The sequence below is a fragment of the Microtus oregoni genome, unplaced genomic scaffold, assembly GCF_018167655.1.
Source record: "Microtus oregoni isolate MIOR12 unplaced genomic scaffold, Mior012 000007F_ref0000211, whole genome shotgun sequence".
In the NCBI taxonomy this organism is placed as follows: Eukaryota; Metazoa; Chordata; class Mammalia; order Rodentia; family Cricetidae; genus Microtus; species Microtus oregoni.
In genome coordinates this window covers 21,407,859-21,429,368 of record NW_024543066.1, presented here as the reverse complement: position 1 = coordinate 21,429,368, position 21,510 = coordinate 21,407,859, and the positions used below count along the sequence as shown (strand labels likewise).

Here is a 21,510-nt window from a genome sequence, read left to right as displayed (position 1 = left end):
GGCTCTTCCTACCCCAGTTAACACCATCAAAATGGATCCTCCACAGGGATACCTAGAGGTCCACTTCCTGGATGACTCTGGAATCTATCAAGTTGATAATTAACACTGGTCATCACAGAATAGTTCCAGTTTACAACTGGCACCCCAGGACGGCGGTTAATAACATCCCTTTGCTCTCCAGTACCCTGATAAAAAATTACGTAAGATGACCCGTTGTCAAGGAAATAATGTCCACTAAAACATGAGATGAACGGCATGAACTTAACAAAAACCCACTAACACTATACACCAGACACAGCTAATTGCATCTAAACGTTGAAAATGGCAACTTTATTATGGGTGTCAAGTAGACAGATAAAGAGCAATGTATGGTCTGATATTAAGTCTTAAGTGTCACTACCTGGGGGCTGGAGAGATGGCTCAGAGGTTAAGAGCACTGACTGATCTTCTAGAGGTCCAAGTTCAACTCCCCACAACCACATGGTGGCTCATAACCATCTATAATGAGACTTGGTGCCCTCATCTGGCCTGTAGGCATACAGGCAAGCAGAACACTGTTTACATAATAAATAAATCTTTTAAAAAAACAAAAAAGTGTCACTACCATGTACAGACAAAAGGACCAGGTCTGCTCTTTGATCTTCTCTATGACTTAGAATGAAGAGTGAACTATCTGTGAGAGGTTCAAGCTACCACACATTTCATGACACTCAGTGTGAGCCCCTCTGATAAACTGGTTAAAGTTACAGATTCCCTAATGCACAGCCACATTCTCTGAATGTTCTGCATTGACTGGGTTTACCTTCTCCAACTCTGCATCAGACCAGCTCGTATGAGATGCTCCCCTGGGAGTGAGATAGCAAAGGTACTTCGGCATGCACGGCTGACAACAGGCTTGTATGAGGAAACTTACAAGATTAGTGAACTTTTCTCAATTTTACAGGCAGATCCCTGGAGTTCACTGGCCAATCTAGCCCAAGTGATGAGCTAGAGGTTCCATGAGAAACCCAGTCTCAAGTAATAAGGTGGAGGCTAGAAAGATGGCTCGGCAGCTACAAGCACAGACCGTTCCTCTAGAGAACCCAAGTTCAGTCCCTGGAACCAAGTTAGGTGGTTCAGAACTGCCTGTAACTCCAGCTCTAAAGGATCCAATGCCCTCTTCTGGTCTCTACGGGCACTGCATTCGTGTGCACATACCCACACGCACATATCAGCACTCACACATACACACCATCAAAAATAAATAAAAAATAAGATGGAGAACAAATGACTAAGACAATTGACACTGACCTCTAATCTCAACAACAATGCAAATGTCTGCATCTACCCACAGGAACACACACACTCACATGCTTGCGCGCGCGCGCACACACACACACACACACACACACACACACACACTGAAGAGAAAAACAGAAGATTTTAGGTCTAGCTGTAGGCTTAAAGAGGAAAATCCTGAGATAAAAGTCAAACTATGAGGTGTCAACAAAAACATGAACTCTTACACACGAATCTGAAGTTCTCCAGCTTAATCCACTCCAGCTGGAAGACGACAAAGGCAAAGGGAAGCCTAGACATCTGGCTGAAGACTAGGACAATTCCTGGAACATTCAACTCCTCTTTGTATACAAATGTTCTTAGGGGTGCGAGCTGGGGGAGAATGATTTTGAAACAGCATCCAAGAAGGCAAGAGAAACTTCTCTGCACAGAAGCATACAAACTGAGTTCAGTTGGCAGCTGGTCACTTGCAGCTTGCCACCCGTGGGGAAGAAGAAAACAAGATGGCAAAGTCTCATGTCTCACCTGGCTTTGAGTCCTCTACGTCACACATTCCAGGTTGCCCGATTTCTCAGTAAAACCTCAGTGGGCCTGGCAGCTCTTCCTGGAGCTGGGGCTCACGGATGCAGAAAAAGCCTTCAGGGTGAGTAAATCTTATCTAATGTGGGTGGCTAAACAGAAGCTGTCAAGGACCCCTCGGGGGAACAACACTGATGCCCATCGCTAAATCTCACAGGCACCCAGATTCTGATCTGCCAGATTAATTCCTACAGAAGAGCTAGGGCTCTTCAAGTATACCCAAGTCCACACCGTCTGGTAGTGGGACACCCTGGAAACTGAAAACAGGATGAGTAGGCAGATACTTTCGAGGATACCTGGGCAGATATTAAAGAGACACAGAAAACGGCCTAAGAGGGCCCTCAGTGGCCAAGCTGTTTTGTTAAATGTGAATAAAAGGATTATCCATGGGCTGGAGAGATGGCTCAGTGGTTAAGAGCATTGCCTGCTCTTCCAAAGGTCCTGAGCTCAATTCCCAGCAACCACATGGTGGCTCACAGACATCTGTAATGAGGACTGGTGCCCTCTTCTGGCGTGCAGGCATACACACAGACAGAATATTGTATACATAATAAATAAATAAAAATTTAAAAAAAAGAAAAAAAGGATTATCCATATACCTAGGTACACCTTTCCTCTAAGGAGCATATAAAAAATAAGCATGTAAATATAGATACAAACCTGTGTCTATTTGTGAATATCTAAAATGGGAGGGAACAGGAAACTGTGCAAGTCCACAGATTTAAAATGAAGAAATTTAAGGAAAACAAGAAAACAAAGACTGGTGCAGAGGTCACACAAACAAACCAGGCTTAAAAAAGAATGCCCTTGGGTGCTACCTAGTTCAGTAAGTGGAGTGCTTGCCTAGCTCGCATGAGGGCCTGGCTTGATTCCCAACACCACATAAACCACAGGTATACCTGTGATCCTAGCCTCAAGTGGTGGAAGTCAAAGGATCTAAGTTCAAAAGTCATTTCTTGGTTATACAACAAGTCTCAGGCCAGCTGGGCTACACAAGACCCTGTCTTAAAGAAGAGAAATAGAGTCTGTCAATAGCCTACAATGGTGAAGATCCCTTTACTCAGAAGAAAGTTCTAGGCAGCTTTTTAATGAGAAGAATCTCATTAGAAAAAATGTGTTGGGAAATATTAATTTCAGGTGTGTGACTTTTGTTTATGCTGCATTTGATTAACTGTGAAGCTGTGTTACTGTGTCTGTCTAAAACACCTGATGGTCCTAATAAAGAGCTGAATGGCCAATAGTGAGGCAGGAGAAAGGATAGACAGGGCTAGCCAGCAGAGAGTATAAAGAGGAGAAAATCTGGGAGGAGAAAGAATAAGGAGCAACGAGAGAACAAGGAGAGGAGGACATCAGGGGCCCGCCACCCAGCAAGCCATGGAGAAAGAAGTAAAGAAAGGTATACAAAAATAGAGAAAGATAAAAGCCCAGAGGCAAAAGGTAGTCAGGTTAATAGTTAAGAAAAGCTGGCAAGAAACAAGCCAAGCTAACGCTGGGCATTCATAACTAAGAATAAGCCTCTGTGATTTATTTGGGAGCTGGGTGGTGGGCCCCCCCAAAAGCCAAAAGAACAAAACATCACACAACAGCTAAGTTTGCAGTGTCTGTATACTAGGTCAAGATAGCAGAGGGAAGAGAAGGAGAAGAAGCCTATATCCAAGGGGATTAAAAACACAAAAGCAGCATGGGAAGAACTGAAACTTGTTTATGTGCAGTGTATGCCCAGGATGCAGATGACTGGTAAGAAAAAAAAGGACTGATGTCAGCTTCTGTCTTAGGGCTTTCACTGCTGTGAAGAGACACCACAACCAAGGCAACTCTTGTAAGAAAACATTTCATTGCGGAGTTAGCTTACCATTTCAGAGGTGCGGTCCATTATCATCATGATGTGGAGCAGGTAGGCATGCAGGCAGACGTGGTGCTGGAGCTGAGAGTGCTACGTGTTACAGGCAACAGGAAGTGAACTGACTGTCACACTGAGGGAAGCTTGGGCAACAGAGACCTCAAAGCCCACCGACAGTGACACAATTCCTCCAACAAAGCCACACCTCCTAATAGGGCCACTCCCTTTGGGACCATTTTCTTTCAAATTACTACCTCTTCTACAAGTATCTGAGATAATTAACGTATCAAATGGAAAGGTTTGTTTTGAGGTTCCTGGGTCCATGACAACAGGTCTGAGGCATACAAAGTAATGTTGGAAAAACCTCTCATTCACCTCCTGGACAGAAATTCAAGGTGTGGGAAAGAGAAACTGGCCAGGGTCTTACATTCTCCTTTGGAGCATGCCCTCAATGCCTCTCACTAGACTCTAGCTCTTAAAATGTCCACTACCCCTCAACAGTGTCAAGCCTTTAACACTCAGATCTTCAAGAACTTTTAAGCACCAAATATGAGAGTATGACCCACTCCGATAGATAATCTTGGTAAGAATTACCCTAGAGGGGTAGTAAATGCATTTCTGCCTCCAAAAAAAAAAAATGCCCTCAGTGACTCCTCAACCCTGTTGGGTGGGGCATGGTGGTCTCATGCCTATTATCCTCCAAACGGTATTAAAAAAAAATAGTCATAGTCAAACCTTAGGAAAGTTAAGAAACAAAAGAAGAGGCTGGAGAGATGGCTCAGCAGTTAAGAGTACTTGCTGCTCTTCCAGAAGACCCGGATCCAATTCCCAGCACCTACATGGCAGCTCACAACTGTCTGTGACTCCTGTTTCAGGACAGGAGTCACACATTACATAGAGACATGCATTCGGGCAAAACACCAATGTACATAAAAAAAAAAAAAGAAAGAAAGAAAAAGAAAAGGGAAAAAAGGCTGTGTGCGGTGGCTTGAGCCTGTAATTCTAGCGCCCAGGAGGCTAAGACACAAGATCAACATAAGCCCAAGGCCAGGGTGGGCTCACACAGAAAGTTCAGGCAGCCTGCAGTATAGCTCAGAAGTTAAAAGCTCATCTACTAGTCTTGCAAAGGGCCCAGCTTTGGTTTCTAGCACCCAATGGCAGCTCACAGCCACCTATCTGCCACACCCTCAATTGTTTTTTTTTGGGGGGGGGGGCTCCTGAACTCATGTGTATATACCCACACAGACACACAGGCATATGCATAATTTAAAAAAAATGACGCCCATATAACACTGACAGCTTTGCGTAAGTTTAAATATAACTAGGATGGTAGGATTTGGTGTATTTATGTTTGTTCTGACTGCGGGACAAAACAATGAGTTGTATCTTTATGTATAAAAAAGACACATGCATATTCATAGAAAAGTGCCACATTAGCATAGTCCCTTGTCTGTATGTGTATGGGACACAGCTCCGAGTCAAAAGACAGAACATTTCACAGGAGGTAAAACGTAGACCACATAAGATGACACCTCCTGTCACAAACTCCTCCAAGGGCCAGGAGACCTCCCGCTACACGCTACATAGCCATCACACCCGCTCCCTAGCCCCTTCGATCTGTCTGCCCAGGTAACTTCCTACTCCCAACTATTCTTTGTGTGGTTATGTAGCCGGGCCTCCGCCACGCTGGACCAGACTTGTTGCCAGTCTTCTGCCATGTGGACACACTGGTTCAGTCCAGCAACTCTGTATGGGAGTAAGCCTTCCCTCTTATTTCTATCTCTATTCAGGATAACTCAGAGGTCATGACTAGTAAGACACCTTTCCAGGTTCATCAGAAGGAGCTGTGTGTACCCACAAATTTTCCTCCTATTTGTCTTCCCATCACCCAGTGTAAGAGCAGACAGACAGCATTCTGTAGACATGGGAAAGGCAGGCAGGAAGGCTAAATACAAACTTCATTAAGAAATGAAACTGGTGTAGTGGCGCACGCCTCTAATCCCAGCATTCGCAAAGCAGAGGCAGGAGGATCTCTGTGACTTCAAGGCCAGCCTGCTTTACAAAGCGAGTGCCAGGACAGCTGGGACTGTAACACAGAGAAACCCTGTCTCAAAAACCAAAGAGGGGGAGAGGGGGAGAGAGAGAGAGAGAGAGAGAGAGAGAGAGAGAGAGAGAGAGACGGGGTGGGGCAGAACACAAGACATAGCTCCTTCTGAAAAGAACCATGAGAAAACTCCAGCAATTTCCAAGTAAAATGTCCAAAGACTTGTTACCAGAGGAGAGAAAGCCTTGTATTGACACAATGCACTAAGTCATATGAGAGTCTGGTCAAAACTTTATTTCCTCTGCCTAATCAGGAAAAGTTCTCAGACAAGGGCAAAGAAAGACACAGTCTTCAATTGCCCCAATCTATGCCTAAGCGTCCAGTGTCGGAGTTAATTTTATGGTTTAGAAAACTGCGCTCTGGGTAAAGACATATGTTAACAAACCTATCTATCACCCTGAGTTCAATTCCCAGAACCCACATGCAGGAAGGAGAGCATTGACTCCAGCAAGCTGCCCCTGACCTTCACATGTGCACCGTACATACACGTGCTAAATAAAACGTTCAAAATGTGCCCTCTAAGTTGTTGATAATGGCGGGTGACACTGGGGAAAGAGTATAAAGGAACTCTCTGGACTAGGTTTTATAAATTTATTATAAATATAAAATCATTTTGTGCTTAAAAAAACGTCATAGAGCAAGTTGCTTATTGTTTAACTTACTTTCTCTACTGCATTTCCCCTCCCTCACCCCTGCCTTGTAAGCTGAGTGGGAATTCTTGTCTGACATGCTCCTCACCAACTAGTCCCAGATCCTGACAGGGCCCAGCATACAGAAGCCGATCAATGATGCACTACAAATCTCAGGCTTGCCTTTAATTTTTCCCTTTATCCTGCTCGGCTTTCTTTACTCTATAAAGAAAAAGAAAAATCGAGGGGCTGGGGAGATAGAGATAGGTCAGTCAGTAAAGCGTTTGTCTCGGGAACACAAGTACCAGAGTTCAAATCTCCAGAAACACACTGGGAATGCAGAGGCAGGAGGATACCTGGGGTCTCCAGCCCACCACACAAGCTCCAAGCCACATAGATGGTCTCAAAAGAAAAAAAAAAAGACCAGTTTCCAAGGTACAATACCTGATGTTGGCCTCTGACCTGCACACATACACACAACACACACACACCTCTGCACATACATAAACATGCAGACAGACAGACACAGACACACAGGATAAAATTTTGAGGGGCTAGAAAGATGGCTGAGGTTCAGATCACTTGCCACTCTTACAGAAGATGCAAGTTTGGTTCCTAGTGACAATACTGGGCAACTCACATCTGCCCGTAACTCCAGCTCCAGAGGATCTGACATTCTCTTCTGTCCTCCACAGACACACTTATACACAGACATGTGCACACATACACATAAATTAAGCCTTAAACAAACAAACAAAAAACCCTTTGTTTTTGCTTATAAATAAGTGGGATAGCTTTGGTGCTCATAACGTGTACCCTAACATCTGTCTCTAAGAGGCTGAATGCCTTCTCCTAGGCCTGATGGGGGTCTGCAAGAGATAACTGAAGCAGCTGGCAGCTAGGAGATCTCTCAAGGCCAAATAGCCAACACTGCCCTCAGATAGTACTTTTATCAGAGGAACCACAATTTGTTTAGTCCAGAGCTGGATGTATTCTCCAGGGTGCTGCTATAAACAATAAAGCAATCAGCCAGCAGCAGGGACGAGGACCCTAGAGAAACAATGCAGGGCAGGGTGACATGGGCAGAGCTACAGAGGTGCCTCCCAGGGGAGCAACAGGAGATGTGGCCCTACAGGAGGGGGCAAAACCTTAATAACGGAGGCCTGCCATCAAGTCAGCAGCTCCCTGAAGATAGGAAAACCAGTACTCAAATCTGCTAAAATACGTTCATCTAAATGTCTAGCAGCCATCAAAAAATAAGTAAAAAGAAAAAAAACGAGCCATGCAAAGAAACAGGAAAGGCCCACACATCTGAAAAAAGTAACGGGACTGCCTATGAGTGTAAGCAGATGATAGGCTGCAGGGTTTGCTCCGACTTAAACAAATAAAGGGGACTGGAGAGACGGCTCAGCCGTTAGGGGCACTGGCTGCTCTTCCAGAGGACCTAGCTTTGATTCCCAGCACCCACATGGCAGCTCGCAACCATCTGTAACTGCTGCTCCAGGAAATCCAACACTCTTTCTGGCCTGCAAGACTTCAGAGAAGCATGTGGTGCACAGACTAGACATGCAGCCAAAACACCCACGCACATAAAAGTGTGAGGACCCTACGAGCACCTGTGATCCCAACGCTGAGGAGGCAGGAGCAGCCGGAGCTTGAGTTCTAGTGTGATTTATCTACATGGGGAGGTCCAGGTCAGTCAGAGCTACAAAGTGAGACCTTATCTCAGATTACAGCCGCAAAAACAAAGAACCATGGCAACATTGTGGTAGATATCAAATCCCAATAGAGAGAAATTTAAGACCAAAACCAGAAGTAAAAAGTACAAAAGAAGTTTAAAAAAAAAATCACGGGAGCACCTTATGTTGGACCATTTTATGTGACAACTTGGCAGGGTTAAGCAATGCCCAGCAAGTTGAGAAAACATCACGTCTGGTGTGTTCCTCTGTTTCTAGGAGATCAGCATGTGAACTGGTAGACTGAGCAGAGGTGAGCATCATGACCAATGTGGTCGGACACGTCTCTTTGGGTGGAGAAGTGAGCAAATCTGCTTCTTTCTAAGCAAGAATATTCTGCCTCTGGATTCTGATCCTTGTTCTTGGGCCCTTGGACCCGGGCAGGGATGGGAGCTTACATACCTTCAGCTCACCTTACACTTGGGTATTTGGACTCTGACTAAATTATATCACCAGCTTTCTGATCTGATAACTTGAAGGTGTCTCATGGAACTTCCTGTCTTTATCCCAGAAGCCGGTTCTTATAATAAATCTGCCTAGGCTACAGTTTAGACCTTAAAGATCTCCAAAAGGTGTACACAGTAAAACCTTGTCCCCTGCATGTGGCACCACTGGGAACTGGTGAGCTCTTTAAGAGGTAGGGTCGAGAGAGGAGGCTCAGTCAATGCCCTTCCTGTCTTTGTTTGTAAGGGGGACTTAGGAGTTCTGTTTGCTTGCTTTGACTTTTTGAGATAGTCTAGGTGAGTGGGGCAGTCTGGCCTTGAACTCATAAGGATCCTCCTGCTTCTGCTTCTCCAAGGCTGGGACTATCAATAGGCAGCACCACACTCACGTCTGTCTTTGCATTCGCCACCCTGACGACATACAGTTCCACCACCATGGGCCCAATGGCAACAGGACCAAAAATGTTCATGAACCCCAAACTCTGAAACCATGAATTATTACAAGTTCACTTTCTCAGGCATTTTCTCAGTGACAGAAAAATTTTCTCAGTGACTGACTAGCACAGCTCATATGTAAAATAAAAGAGAAAAAAATTCACTACAGAGTTTTGGGATGGCGGAACACACAAATATATACACCTACTACATATACAGTTTCTATAGAGAAGCCCAAAACAACAGTAGATGTGAGCTAGCAGAATAAAGAATTAGCAAAACTGAAGCCAGATCAACACAGGTGGCGTAAGCTAAACAACAATGAACAGAACTAAGAAAGGGGAATCTCAAATGTCACACTGGTACACGTAACGGGTACATGAGGAGGGGAGGAGAACAAAGGAAGAAAAATCAAGGCTGAATGCCTACTAAATTTACTGGAAAACAACCTACGTATCTAGGAGGTTAAAAGAAACACAAACTCCAAATTCATACCATGTGAAAATGATAGAAAGTTAAACAACAACAACAAAAACCACCTAGGGAGCATCTAGAGAAAATGATGTTATCACAAATGAGGAGCTCCAATAAGAGCCATAGTCATCTTCCTCACAGGAATAACAGAGACAGAAGACATTAAAAAAAAAACACCACAAAAAGCCAGGGGCTGGAGAGATGGCTCAGTGATTAAGATCATTTGCTGTTCTTGCAGAGGACAGACTTTTGGTTCCCAGTACCAACATGGCAACTCACAAATGTCTACAACCCAACTGCAGAGGCTCTGATGCCCTCTCTTCTGGCCTCTGACATCAGGCAAGCACATGGTGCACACGCATAAATTCAGGCAAACATCCATACACACAAAATAAAAATAAATGAATAAATGAAGTGTGCATACTCTTGCAACAGACTTAAATTCAGTTTCCAGCACCCAGATCGGGCTGCTCACAACCACCCATAACTCCAGTTCCAGGGGATCTGATGCCCTGTTCTGGACTCTGTGGGCACCCACACTTGAGGATACACATCCACACATAGACATACACAGATTTCTTAATTTAAAATATATAATATATATACATATAATTTAAAAATGAAAGTCAAATAAAAGTACTTCAAAATAAACAAAAACAGAATCCATTACTAGCCATCCCAACTTACAAGAAACCACAAAGGGCATCCTTCAATCTGACAAAAGTGACCTCAAAAGCTTAACTCAAACAACCCACAAGGAACACCAGTGATTATCCAACTACAGCAGACACTATAAATCTATTTTTTTTATTAACTGATTTTAATGTAAGTATATAAAAATAATAGACATAATGTATTGCCGAGTCTATAAGATTGGGAAATGCATAAATAATTGCCAATAACGGCACAAGAGAGGTAAGTGGTAATAAAACTTCCACAGGCCAAGGAAGTAATGACAGATGGTAAAAATATAATTAACAACAATATATAATGGCAGATGTGAGATCGTAATTACAGCACGAAGTTGAGTTTGGAACATTAATAGATGTAAATATGTATAACAATAACACCAGGAAAAAAGCGTAAAAGGAAACAGGTATCAAGAAGTGGCATTTAATCTTCATTGTGTGCATGTGGTGCAGGACAGGGAAGAGCACGTATGTGGAACTCAGAGAACAACCGTGTGGAGCTGGTTCTCTCCTCGCACCTCTACTCAGGTTCCAGGATGGAATTCAGCCCATCAGGCGGTGGCAAGGGACCCAGTGAGCCATCTGAGCAGCTATATGGGATTAGAATTAAGATAACTCAGTCTAAAGCTGACTTTGATATGCTAAAACAAAACAAAAAACATTAAAAATACCTCAAAATGGTGAAAACATATTTTTTTTCCTTTTTATTGTTTTTATCGAGCTATAAATTTTTCTCCACCCCCCTCATTTTCTTCCTCTCTCCCCTTCTACCCTCTCCCATGGACCCCATGTCCCCAGTTTTCTCAGGAGATCTTGTCTTTTTCTACTTCCCATGTAGATTAGATCCATGTATGTCCTCTCTTAGGGTCCTCTTTGTTGTCTAGGTTCTCTGGGATTATGAATTGTAGGCTGGTTTTTCTTTCTTCGGTCGAGGGGCATTTAGGTTGTTTCCATAAATTGAGCAATTGTCCTTGTGGCATGATTGAGCATCCTTTGGATATATACCCAAAAGTGGTATTACTGGGTCTTGAGGTAGGTTGCTTCCTAATTTTCTGAGAAATCGCCAAACTGAATTCCAAAGCAGCCTGCACTTGTACCAGCTTGCACTCCCACCAGCAATGCAGGAGTGTTCCCTTTACCCCACATCCTCTCCAGCATAAGCTGTCATCAGTGTTTTTGATCTTGGCCATTCTTACAGGTGTAAGATGGAATCTCAGAATTGAAAATACCATAAATTAATTGTAAATGCTACATCTGAATTTTATGAACAGCCAGGCAGTGGTAACACAGAGCCAGGGCTACACAGAGAAAAAACAATTTGAGAAAAGTAGAGGGAAAAGAAGACATGAAATATGAAAGACCAAAAAAAAAAAAACCAATAAATCTAACTACATCGCAATAAACATGAGATATGAATGGACCAACAAAAAGATTAAAAAGTGATTGAAATGAGTGTAAAAATCTATCACATGCTGTTTTCAGGAAGATTGTAGCTTCAAAGACATACCAGACAATAAAACAATGAAATAACAACGTATAATGGTAGCCAGGCCTTAATCCTAGCACTTGAGAGTCAGTGGCAGGTAGATTTCTGAGTCTGAAGTCAGCCTGGTCTACAGAGCAAGTTCTAGGACAGTCAGGGCTACACAGAGAAACACTATCTTGAAAAACAAAAACAAAACAAACAAAAAAGATGTATACAGACTCAGCCACTTTGACAGCTGACGTTCCTTAAATGAGTGAATGGAGTCACCACATGACCCAGAAATCCCAGCAATTCTGCTTTTCAACAGATCCCCAAAAGAAAGAAAAACACAAAAGTTCACGGGTGCTTACAGCTTTATCACCAAGAAACAAAAGATACAGAAAACCCAACATCCATCAATGGGAAAACACAAATCTGGTGCATCCACATAAAGAGACACCATTAGAGACTGATAAGGTGGTTCAGTGGGTAAAGGGCTTGCTCTGTGATCCTGGGGACCTGAGTTTGGATCCCCAAAGCCCACATAAAAGCCAGGCATGGTAACATTGACTAAAACATTGGAGGTAAAGAGACAGGTGGATCCCTGAGACTTGCTGGCCAGCCAATCAAGCCAAACAGGTTTAGTTAAGGACCCTGACTCAAAAAATAAGGTAAAAAGGACTGTTAAGAGTATTGTTGCACATCCAGAGAATCAGAATTACATTCCTAGCACACATGTGAGTAACTCCAGCTTCCAAGGAGCCAGTGTCCTCTCTCAGCCCCGATACAGTCACATGCACCATGAGCACATATACACAGACACATAAATAAAAAATTTTTAAAAATGTGGAAATTAATAGCTGAAGATACAGACATCAAAATATGCCCTACACATGCACCTACACACATAGGTACACAGACACCATTCATCTGAAGAAAGAAATGAAGGGTTGATCTAAGTCACATCACAGCTAGACCGTGAACGCATGCTAACAGAAAGACAACAGTCACACAAGACCACACATTACACAATTCCAGTATGTAGAAGCTCTGATCAGGGATATCTGTAGACAGAAAGTAGATCAGTGACAGCCTAGGGCAGGGAAGAGAGGTACTGTGATAGCTAAAGGGTACAGAACGCGAACCCATGGCCTCATGCATATTGGGCAAATCCTCCATTACTCAGCACTCCACCCCAGCAGGGTAACGGATATAAGTGTCGGAGTGTAGACACCCTCTCCCCTTAAAAAATGAATTATCTGCAAATTATATGTTTAGTATGTAAACTATAACCCAATAAGGCTGTTTTAAATTTTCCATACACATTCTTGCTGAAGCAAGAATCACTTGAACAGACAATGTGTTTTAGAGACGTGGCATGTGGCCCTGAGTCAGGCACGTGGACACAGAATCACCCCCATGCAGAGATCCATGATGCTTACTTGGTATTCCTGTTTCTGTACTGTGTTTGACCATGCAGAAAGCTCAATAGCATCCTACTCACACCGGCACATGACACACTGAATTGTTCTGGTCCCATTCTCCCAAACCCGCCTACAACTTTCCCAGCCTGACCACTCCAGGTACCTGGAATTCTCTCTCATTTTTATGTGGGAATCCAGTATGCCCTGATGAACTGGCTCTCTGCCCTGAATCACAGCTTCCTCACTATGCTTGTTTCATGAGCTAGCTAGCTCTGATTCTCCAAGTAGTGAATGCAGTTCATACCAAACTAGCACCCCCTAAGGAGCTGTACACTGTGTTTTCCAGTGGCACCTTGAGCCAGCCTCAGAACCATGTGCCGGTCAAAACCAAGCTTCTCCTAATTACAAAGCACACATGCTCTATTTCAGAATTCAGCCCTGCACCTGACATGGTCACTGCCTGGCCTGGCCTCTGCCTCCACTGTTCCGGGGAGTGGACCTAATAGCTACAGACATAAGCCCCAACCACAAGTCAACTACAGAATGAACGCATGGCCTTGACAAGTGTCTCAAGCACTCTGCTTCGATTTCTCCAGCTACAGAAAAGAGGCAGTAATGTTCCTGATTATGAGGATTGAGTGACTAATATACATGGAACAGGACAGGCACCATTATTGCCTCTATCTCCTCTGATAATTCCGTATTTGTTGACGTTCACTTTCCTGCCAGTCCTCCTACAAAGCCATGGAGACTCTCCTCATTCTCAAGGCTTGTAACAGAGCACCGGGCACAGGACAAGAATACGGAAGGAACCATACATACAGGTATATGTAAGGAGAGACAGAAAAAAATAAGCTTCCGTAGGTCCAGCAGTGTTAAAGATATTAGAAATCCCTTTCAAAACACAAGATGGCAGCCGGGCAGTGGTGGCGCACGCCTTTAATCCCAGCACTCGGGAGGCAGAGGCAGGTGGATCTCTGTGAGTTCGAAGCCAGCCTGGTCTACAAGAGCTAGTTCCAGGACAAGAACCAAAAGCTACGGAGAAACCCTGTCTCGAAAAATAAAAAATAAATAAATAAATAAATAAATAAAAACACACACACAAGATGGACTATGTGGAACTGGGTCTGCCCTGGAAAATCCAGGATGTCTCACTGTCAGAACTCTCTAGGAAGAATCCAATACTCAACAGTTAAGAGTGGTTACATAAACGATAGCAATCAGCACAGGGGATTTTACACAAGCCAACAGAAGGCCTGGGCTAACCCCTGCGCCTCAACAACACACAGAGCAGAAAAACAACATGGGGAAGACTGCAGAGAGCAACAGCCAAAAGAGCCGACGGTGCACAACCCTGCACGGGGAAGGCACCGCTACCTTTCCAGCTCCTCTCTCCATGCTAAAGATAATCACATAATCATACATTATAATTGATGGAGCTTTAAGAAAGAAAACTAGTGATGCTGCTAATACCTAAGAAATGATATCAAAAGCAGAGCGATTCTAAGACAAGACACAGTGGGAAGAGTTGAATTTCTGTATTACTCAAACTCTGAATAGGTAACTTTCCTAATAAGAAAAAAAAAAACCAACAACACTAAGTACTTTTGTTACAGTGAATTTTCTTAACAGAGAGTCATTTGTTTTATTTATGTCAAGAACAATCATCACTTTGACTCAAGAGTCTTCCTAATTAAGTCCTCTCATTAGGTGCAATCAAAAACAGAAACAATGCCAGAGAGCCGGCTCAGGGCATGAGGGTGCCTGCCCTCAAACCTAATGACCTGAGTTCAATACCCGGAACCCAAGGCAGGAGGAGTGAGCCAGCCTCTGAAAGCTGTCTCTGATATCAAATTACACCCAGGTGACACACATACGAAATAAATAACTAAGAAAATGTATTTTTTTTTTATTTTAAGCTGAAACCTAGAAAGTATACCCTAAGAACTTGCCTTTAGCAAATTTTTTACCTATATTTCCTCAGTGCCCCCTAAATTAGAACCCAACTCAGAAAAAAATAGGAAAGAATGTTAGACTCACCCATGGCATAAAGCATGTGCTTCTCATGTCCATCTACTTACTGCATACAAACACATGCACATAACTACAAGTCAAATGTGTTTTAATGTGTATATGCCCAGAGGGCTATGTACCACTAACACGGGTCTAGAGATACAAATGTGTAACAGGAAAAAAAATTAGTCATAAAACAATCTTTTCAATGGTCTTCACAGGCCAGAAAGTTCTACAACAGCAGCTTTCAAATATCCCAAGTGATAAAGGCGGGAGGGTTCTAACAATAAATAAGCACTCTCTCCAACACTTCTGATCTTCCTACCATCAAAATCTCTTAAATCAATGTCAGAGAGGAAAAAAAAATGCAAAAAACAATTGCCACCCCATGACATAATTCTAAAATACAGATAGCAGTTCTAGAGTCTAAACACAATTATCATCTATGAGACTCTTACTATTCCAATCAGAATGTCTCCTCGTTGCCTTCTTTCGCCAAAGGAGCAATCTGTCAAGGCATGTATTAACTACACTGCACTAAATCAGCATCTTAACTAGTATGCATGTTTCTTGAAGGCCTTGATCATGCCCTTATAAGTGTTTTATACAATACCCAATATATCAACGCATATCAAACATTTGGTATAAGTCGTTTTTAAGGCAAAAATGTCTGTTATTCAACTTGGCTTTCCAAAGTGTGGTTCTAAGACACCGAAAACAAACTAACTGGAGTGAGGAAGCCTGCTCTCTCTCTGTCCAATACTGTTTCACTGTTGTGTAGAAAGAAGCCACCAGAAGAAAGAACACAACGTGAAGGTTTAGGCTACTTCGCTGAGGCGTTTCCACTCGCTCACCAGGTTAGCACAGAGCACTCTGTGCCCCAGGGACCGTCCGGGGACCTCCTCCTCCTTACCTTTCCCATTTTGCCATGTGGTATACCAGGACAGAGTAAGGAACGAGGTGACAAACGCTAACACCGTGGCTACAGTTCCATTTCGGAGCCTCATCTCATTTCACCATCACACCGGTTCATACGCTCGGGACAACAGCCAGACCAGCCTCTCCTCAGCCCCAAGTCAACAGAATCCAGAACGCCTGGTGCTAGTGCAAAAGCAGCAACTGATGGACGAGTCGCATTTCAGATGCGGGGCAGAGGTGTCGTCGGCAGCAACACAGTGGGCAAAGCTCGTCTGGATTGTCTTCGCAGGCTGAGGGCTTCTTCTTTTTCTTCTTCTTCCTGTCAGGTAGAGAAAGGAAAACTTGCTAAATAACACAAAGCGGAGGTTTCTCCATTAATAATAATAATTCAGCAGAAGCAGCAGACTTTTTCAAGGCCACAGTGGATGTGTGGAGAGCACCCCGTATAAAAACTATTCATTTCTTATAGCACAATTGTAAGGAAAATTCCAAGAATTCCAAGGAAAAAGGCTTCAAACTTTATTCAATCCTGCCTGGTTCTGTCCATGAATATATATATATTATTTAGATTGAAAGGGAGAAGTTATAGGGTCCAGAGATTTCCGAAGAGACCTCTTTAACAACTGAGCCTCGAGCTTCATCCCCATTGTTATTCTGCTGCACAATAATAAGCAATGATTTAAAAAAATAAGTAAAACAGGAGAAGGTACAACTATAATGATTAGAAAAGTCAAATGACCTGGATTCCCAATCCAGCTGACATTACTTATGTGCCCCCCACCCCACTCCCACACACACAGGGTGACTCTTTTCATCCACGAAATAAAACAACCAGTCCTGACTCCCCCATATCAGACAAATCACAAAAAGTCTGCAGTTATCAATGCTATTTATCCTCATCTCTTTTTTGGGGGAGGGGGTGGCTTTACCAAGACAGGGTTTCTCTGTGTAACAGCTCTGTCTATCCTGGATCTCATTTTGTGGACCAACCGGCCTTGAACTCAGAGATCCATCTGCCTCTGCCTCCTGAGTGCATATCCTCATCTTATGTTTTAAAGAGAAAATATTTATGCAAGCAGAAGAGGTAGCAGTCCAGCCCACACTCTCTCAGCAATGGCCCATCCCAGCACGTTGCTCTCTCTTGGGAAATTGGGAAGATCATGACTTATCTAACTAAATATCTGAAGAACTGAAAAGAAATGAGGTTGTTAAACATACTTAAGCATAATGCCCAGCACAAAATAAGTTTTCAACAAGTATCAACTGTATCAAAAAGAAAAACAAGCCAACAAATGCAGCCAGCCACTGTGCTGTCCACTCTATGCATAACCGGCCTCATCCCCTAGGGGCATGTCAGGCCCTCTGAGATGTACGCTGATTTCTAGTGGCATCCATGGGGCAACACCACAAGATGTTCTTGGTGATACACTAAATGACCCTTGCAGGGGGTAAGTAAATGCACCCCCCAAAACAACACAGGAACCCAAGAGACAAACCTCTCGGTGGAAGAGCATGCATGATTAAAGCAGCCATTTGCAGGCAATTCACAAACTACCACCTCAGCTATTTCTCAGCACAACAAATCACTGGAAATCTCTACTAGCCAAGAAAGACCACAGGGATAATGACAAAGATTGATGGTGATGATAGCCCCTGGAATTCACTGGCTTCTTCCTTCATTCTGGGCCCATTACGTGGCTTAAACCTTCACTAAGTCCTCACGGGGCAAGCAGTACAAACCCTATTTTCCCACAAGGAAAGAAACCCCATTTTGAATAACTTCTAAGTTCAAGTTCTCTTTTGTTTTTTTTGTTTTTGTTTTTTTTTTTTTCAAGACAGGGTTTCTCCGTGTAAAGCTCTGGCTGTCCTGGAACTCACGCTGTAGACCAGGTTGGCCTCGAACTCAGAGATCTGCCTGCCTCTGCATCCCGAGTGTTGGGATTAACCACCACAGTCCAGCTAAATTCAAGTTATCTGCCACTTTCTGTCCCACAGACTGAGCATTTACACCACAGCAGGGTAGGGAGTCTCCAGGATACTCTACAGCTCAAATGGAACGGGAGAGCTTTCTGAGTGTTGATTCAACAGAAAATGCAGATTTAAAAAAAAAAGTTTTCTGCTCTATAGGTAGCACAAATCTGTGACAGTATAAATTGCAAAATGCACAGAAAATTTCGCAGTCCAAACATGCAACTTTAAACAAGTTTCCCACTTCCTGTAGCCTTTGGCTAATCCCTCACTCCTGAGTCCCCAACAAAGCAAGCCTGTTAGTCTCTCTGGCCAGTAGCTCTAATTTCCACATAACATTCTAGATATACCGCATTCCACTGCATCGCTTCCTGTGAGTGCCGGAGCACGGGGTGTTCCAAAGAGGTTCTCCAAGTTACCCTTGCTAAAGCCAAATGATCCCATGGTTAACCTAACTTTATCACAACTATACCCATGCCGATTGCTTACAATCAAAATCCTCATGGGGAAAAAAAATCCAATAATTTTAAATTTCACAAAGTACCTAATCTATTAACTCAATAAAGCATTCAATAATGCATTCAATAATGACTTCTGATTATAAAAACAGGGCAGTTTCTCAGTAAAGTGTATAACTTGTAATTTTAAGTCTGGTATGACATTATACAGACATGTTTTTCATTTTCTGTACATATATAATGTAGCCATATTTTGCTTCTGAAAGGATTTTGTTCTAGAAAAAAAATCTCATAATTAGAAAATATTCAGCTGACATAACTCATGAAACAGAGACATGCAAAATCAAAAATGATGGTTTAAAAGATTTTATTAAGCCAGATGGTAGTGGCACACACCTTTAATTCCAGCGTTCAAGAGGCAGAGATAGGCCACTGAGTTTGAGGCCAGGCTGGTCTACAGAGTGAGTTCCAGGACAGTCAAGGTTACATAGGGAAACCTTGTCTCGAAAAAACCCACCCGACCCCCCCCCCCCAAAAAAAGTTTTTGTTAAATACAAATGAAGCCTATATAAATGCATAAAAGCAGGTAGACAAAATGAATTCTAATGCCAAAGTATACTATAGATAGACCACCCATATCACCTAAAAAGCACATGGAGTATTAAATAAATAATGGACCTAAGAAGTTAGTAAACTCTCGTTGGGAAATGATACTTAGAATGAATTTTACTAATATGTTCTGACATCTCACAAGGAAAAAAAAAAACGAGTGTTCTACTCCACAGAAATGCAGCTATACATTTTAAATCAGGGTTCCCAAACTAAGCTTCACTTTCACCATGAGGCACAAGTGAATGAAAGCTCCAGCGGGGAGCAAACAGAACGAGCCTGGGGCCCTTAAAACACCCCAGGCAGCTGTGCAGTGGGCTCATTAAGACACAGGTGACCTACATTTGCATTAGCAGCCACATATGTGAACATCTAAATATCACCATCACCTTAGCACTGTCCCAATCACTTAACATAGCTTGATCTTTAAACAAAAAGGTAATGGCTACAGTTACTACTCGCCATTCCTTCATCCTCCCAAAGACAAGTGCAACTTTCAACTCCAGACCTCAGAACAAGAAATGTTTTATTCCAAGATTTAACAATCTTTCATCTTAAAAAGAGGGGGAAAAAAAACAGTAATGTAAGAATTAAGTTTTTAAAGTGTTCTCTGAAATATCCCATATGTTCCATGGATGAGAACACTTTGCTTAACATTTGGCATATTCCTTAATCAGCATCCCACAGGCAAAACAGAGGTGCCTGAAAGAATAAATGGCACGATTCATGACACCCCGGATCAATGAACACCATGACGTAAGCCTGCACAACTTTATAAACCACAATTATGAAAAACGCATCCCTTTTCCACTTTCAGGGCATAAATATTTCTTTTATACAGCTTACATAATGTCATCGTCTAGTATATCTCAGGGCTTACAGTTAGGGGTTAAAAGAACCTATGTCACCATAACCTGTTAGTAAAACTATTCTTTAAGCATATGGAAGAGAAAGGAGCCTGAACCACAAAGCGCGTGTTACTTGATTCTAAATTTAGATTTTTTTTTTATTCAAGTGAACAACTGTGTCATTCTTTATCTTTTATCAAATAATTTGTCGGGCAGCAAAAGCACAACAGCAAAAGAGATGGCAGGCACGAAGAAACATAGTATCTACTGCTATTTCCTAATTCCGACTGTAAGCCATGAACGCGCTCCCGGGATCGCAAGGCTTCGAGAAATAAAAGCGGGCGCGGGAAGCGTACAGCTGCCAACACTTAACGCCATGCTTTCCAGATAGCACCTGGCACACCTGGAGAGCTCTGAGACCCCACCTGGGGGTGCACGGGGTCGGGGGGGGAGAGGGGTCCCACTCGCCGTTTCCTTGAGATGGAGGAAACCCAGGCCTGGGAGGAGGCAGGGGCTCGCTTCTCTGGTACCTCAGGCACATCTTCGTCCCCCGCCGGCAAGCGGCCCCCGCCCTACCTGCCCCACGGCGGCGGCGCCACCAGCCCTCCAGCCCTCCAGTCCTCCAGCCGTGGGGTCCTGCCCGCAACTCTTGTCCCCGCTGCACGCGCACACTCCGCTGCACTTTCCCCCCTCTGAAGTCCAGGAGCTCCGGCGCCGCACGAGGCTCCAGGCCGGCCACCCGGAGGGAGAGCGGAACAGAGGGGCGGTTGCGGCGGCGACGATGCGCTGAGGGCGCCCGGCCCGCGCCCCGTTCGGAGGCCCCGTGTGCTCAACCAGACGCCAGCCTTGGGACGCACCGGCTCCGCTGCCAGCAGGTGGGACCTCCACGGACCCTGCCGCGTCCTGCCTGTCCACCCCCAGCCCGGAGCCCCGCGCTCCTCACCTGCCGCGAGCCAGGGCGCTTCTGCCGCGGCCGCCGGCGACGCTGCTGGAGCCGCCTCCGCCTCCGCCGCCGCCAGCCGCGCGCCCCGCCCTCGACAGGGCCCGCCCCCGCCAGTCCCCGCCCCAGTCCCCGCCAGCCATTGGCCGACGCGGCCCCAAGCGAGCCGCTTCCGCTGCCATTGGCCCTCCGGCCTGTCACTTAGAGGCGCAATCGAGCAGCCTATATATTTCTCCCCAGCCCTTTTCCCCTGCATCAGTGTCGCGGCCCGGGCTGGAGTGCAGCCGCCACATCTGGCCTGCACCTTCTGGTCTGAGTGCATGCAGCCCCAGTAGCCAACAAAGGCCCCAGTGAGCCCTCGGCGCGCAACCTGGCCACCATGACTTTTCCACCTAGCTCTGGGTTCCATCTCCTGGCGGTCCAGGCTCGGTGACAGGTGCTGGCTCTAATCCAACCACAGTTTCTAGGGCCCACCATTCCAAACATCTCACTGTCAGCCCCAATGAAAAGCATCGCTATCCCCATTTCCCAGGAGGAGGCAGAGCTGCGGAGACGACCATCTGGAGCAAATAGAAACAAGAAATATGACTAGGATTTAAATACACTCTATTCAGTGCTAATGTCCCTGATTTTTCCACTATGCGGTGCCTTCCCTTCTCT

At 44.3% G+C, this 21,510-nt stretch overlaps 1 protein-coding gene across 2 annotated transcripts in view; it reads right to left on the bottom strand.

The window, feature by feature from the left end:
• The window catches only part of Mgat4a (alpha-1,3-mannosyl-glycoprotein 4-beta-N-acetylglucosaminyltransferase A), a 91,323-nt gene extending 70,401 nt beyond the window's left edge, over positions 1-20,922 (bottom strand). For both annotated transcript variants that reach the window (XM_041656528.1, XM_041656529.1), the window contains exons 1-2: positions 20,854-20,922; positions 16,023-16,346 (exon numbers count right to left, since the gene is read on the bottom strand). In XM_041656528.1, coding sequence (XP_041512462.1) covers positions 16,023-16,116 — 94 coding nt within the window. In that variant the 5' untranslated portion in view covers positions 16,117-16,346; positions 20,854-20,922. The remainder of the gene's footprint in view (positions 1-16,022; positions 16,347-20,853) is intronic.
• Between the last annotated feature and the right edge of the window lie 588 nt (positions 20,923-21,510).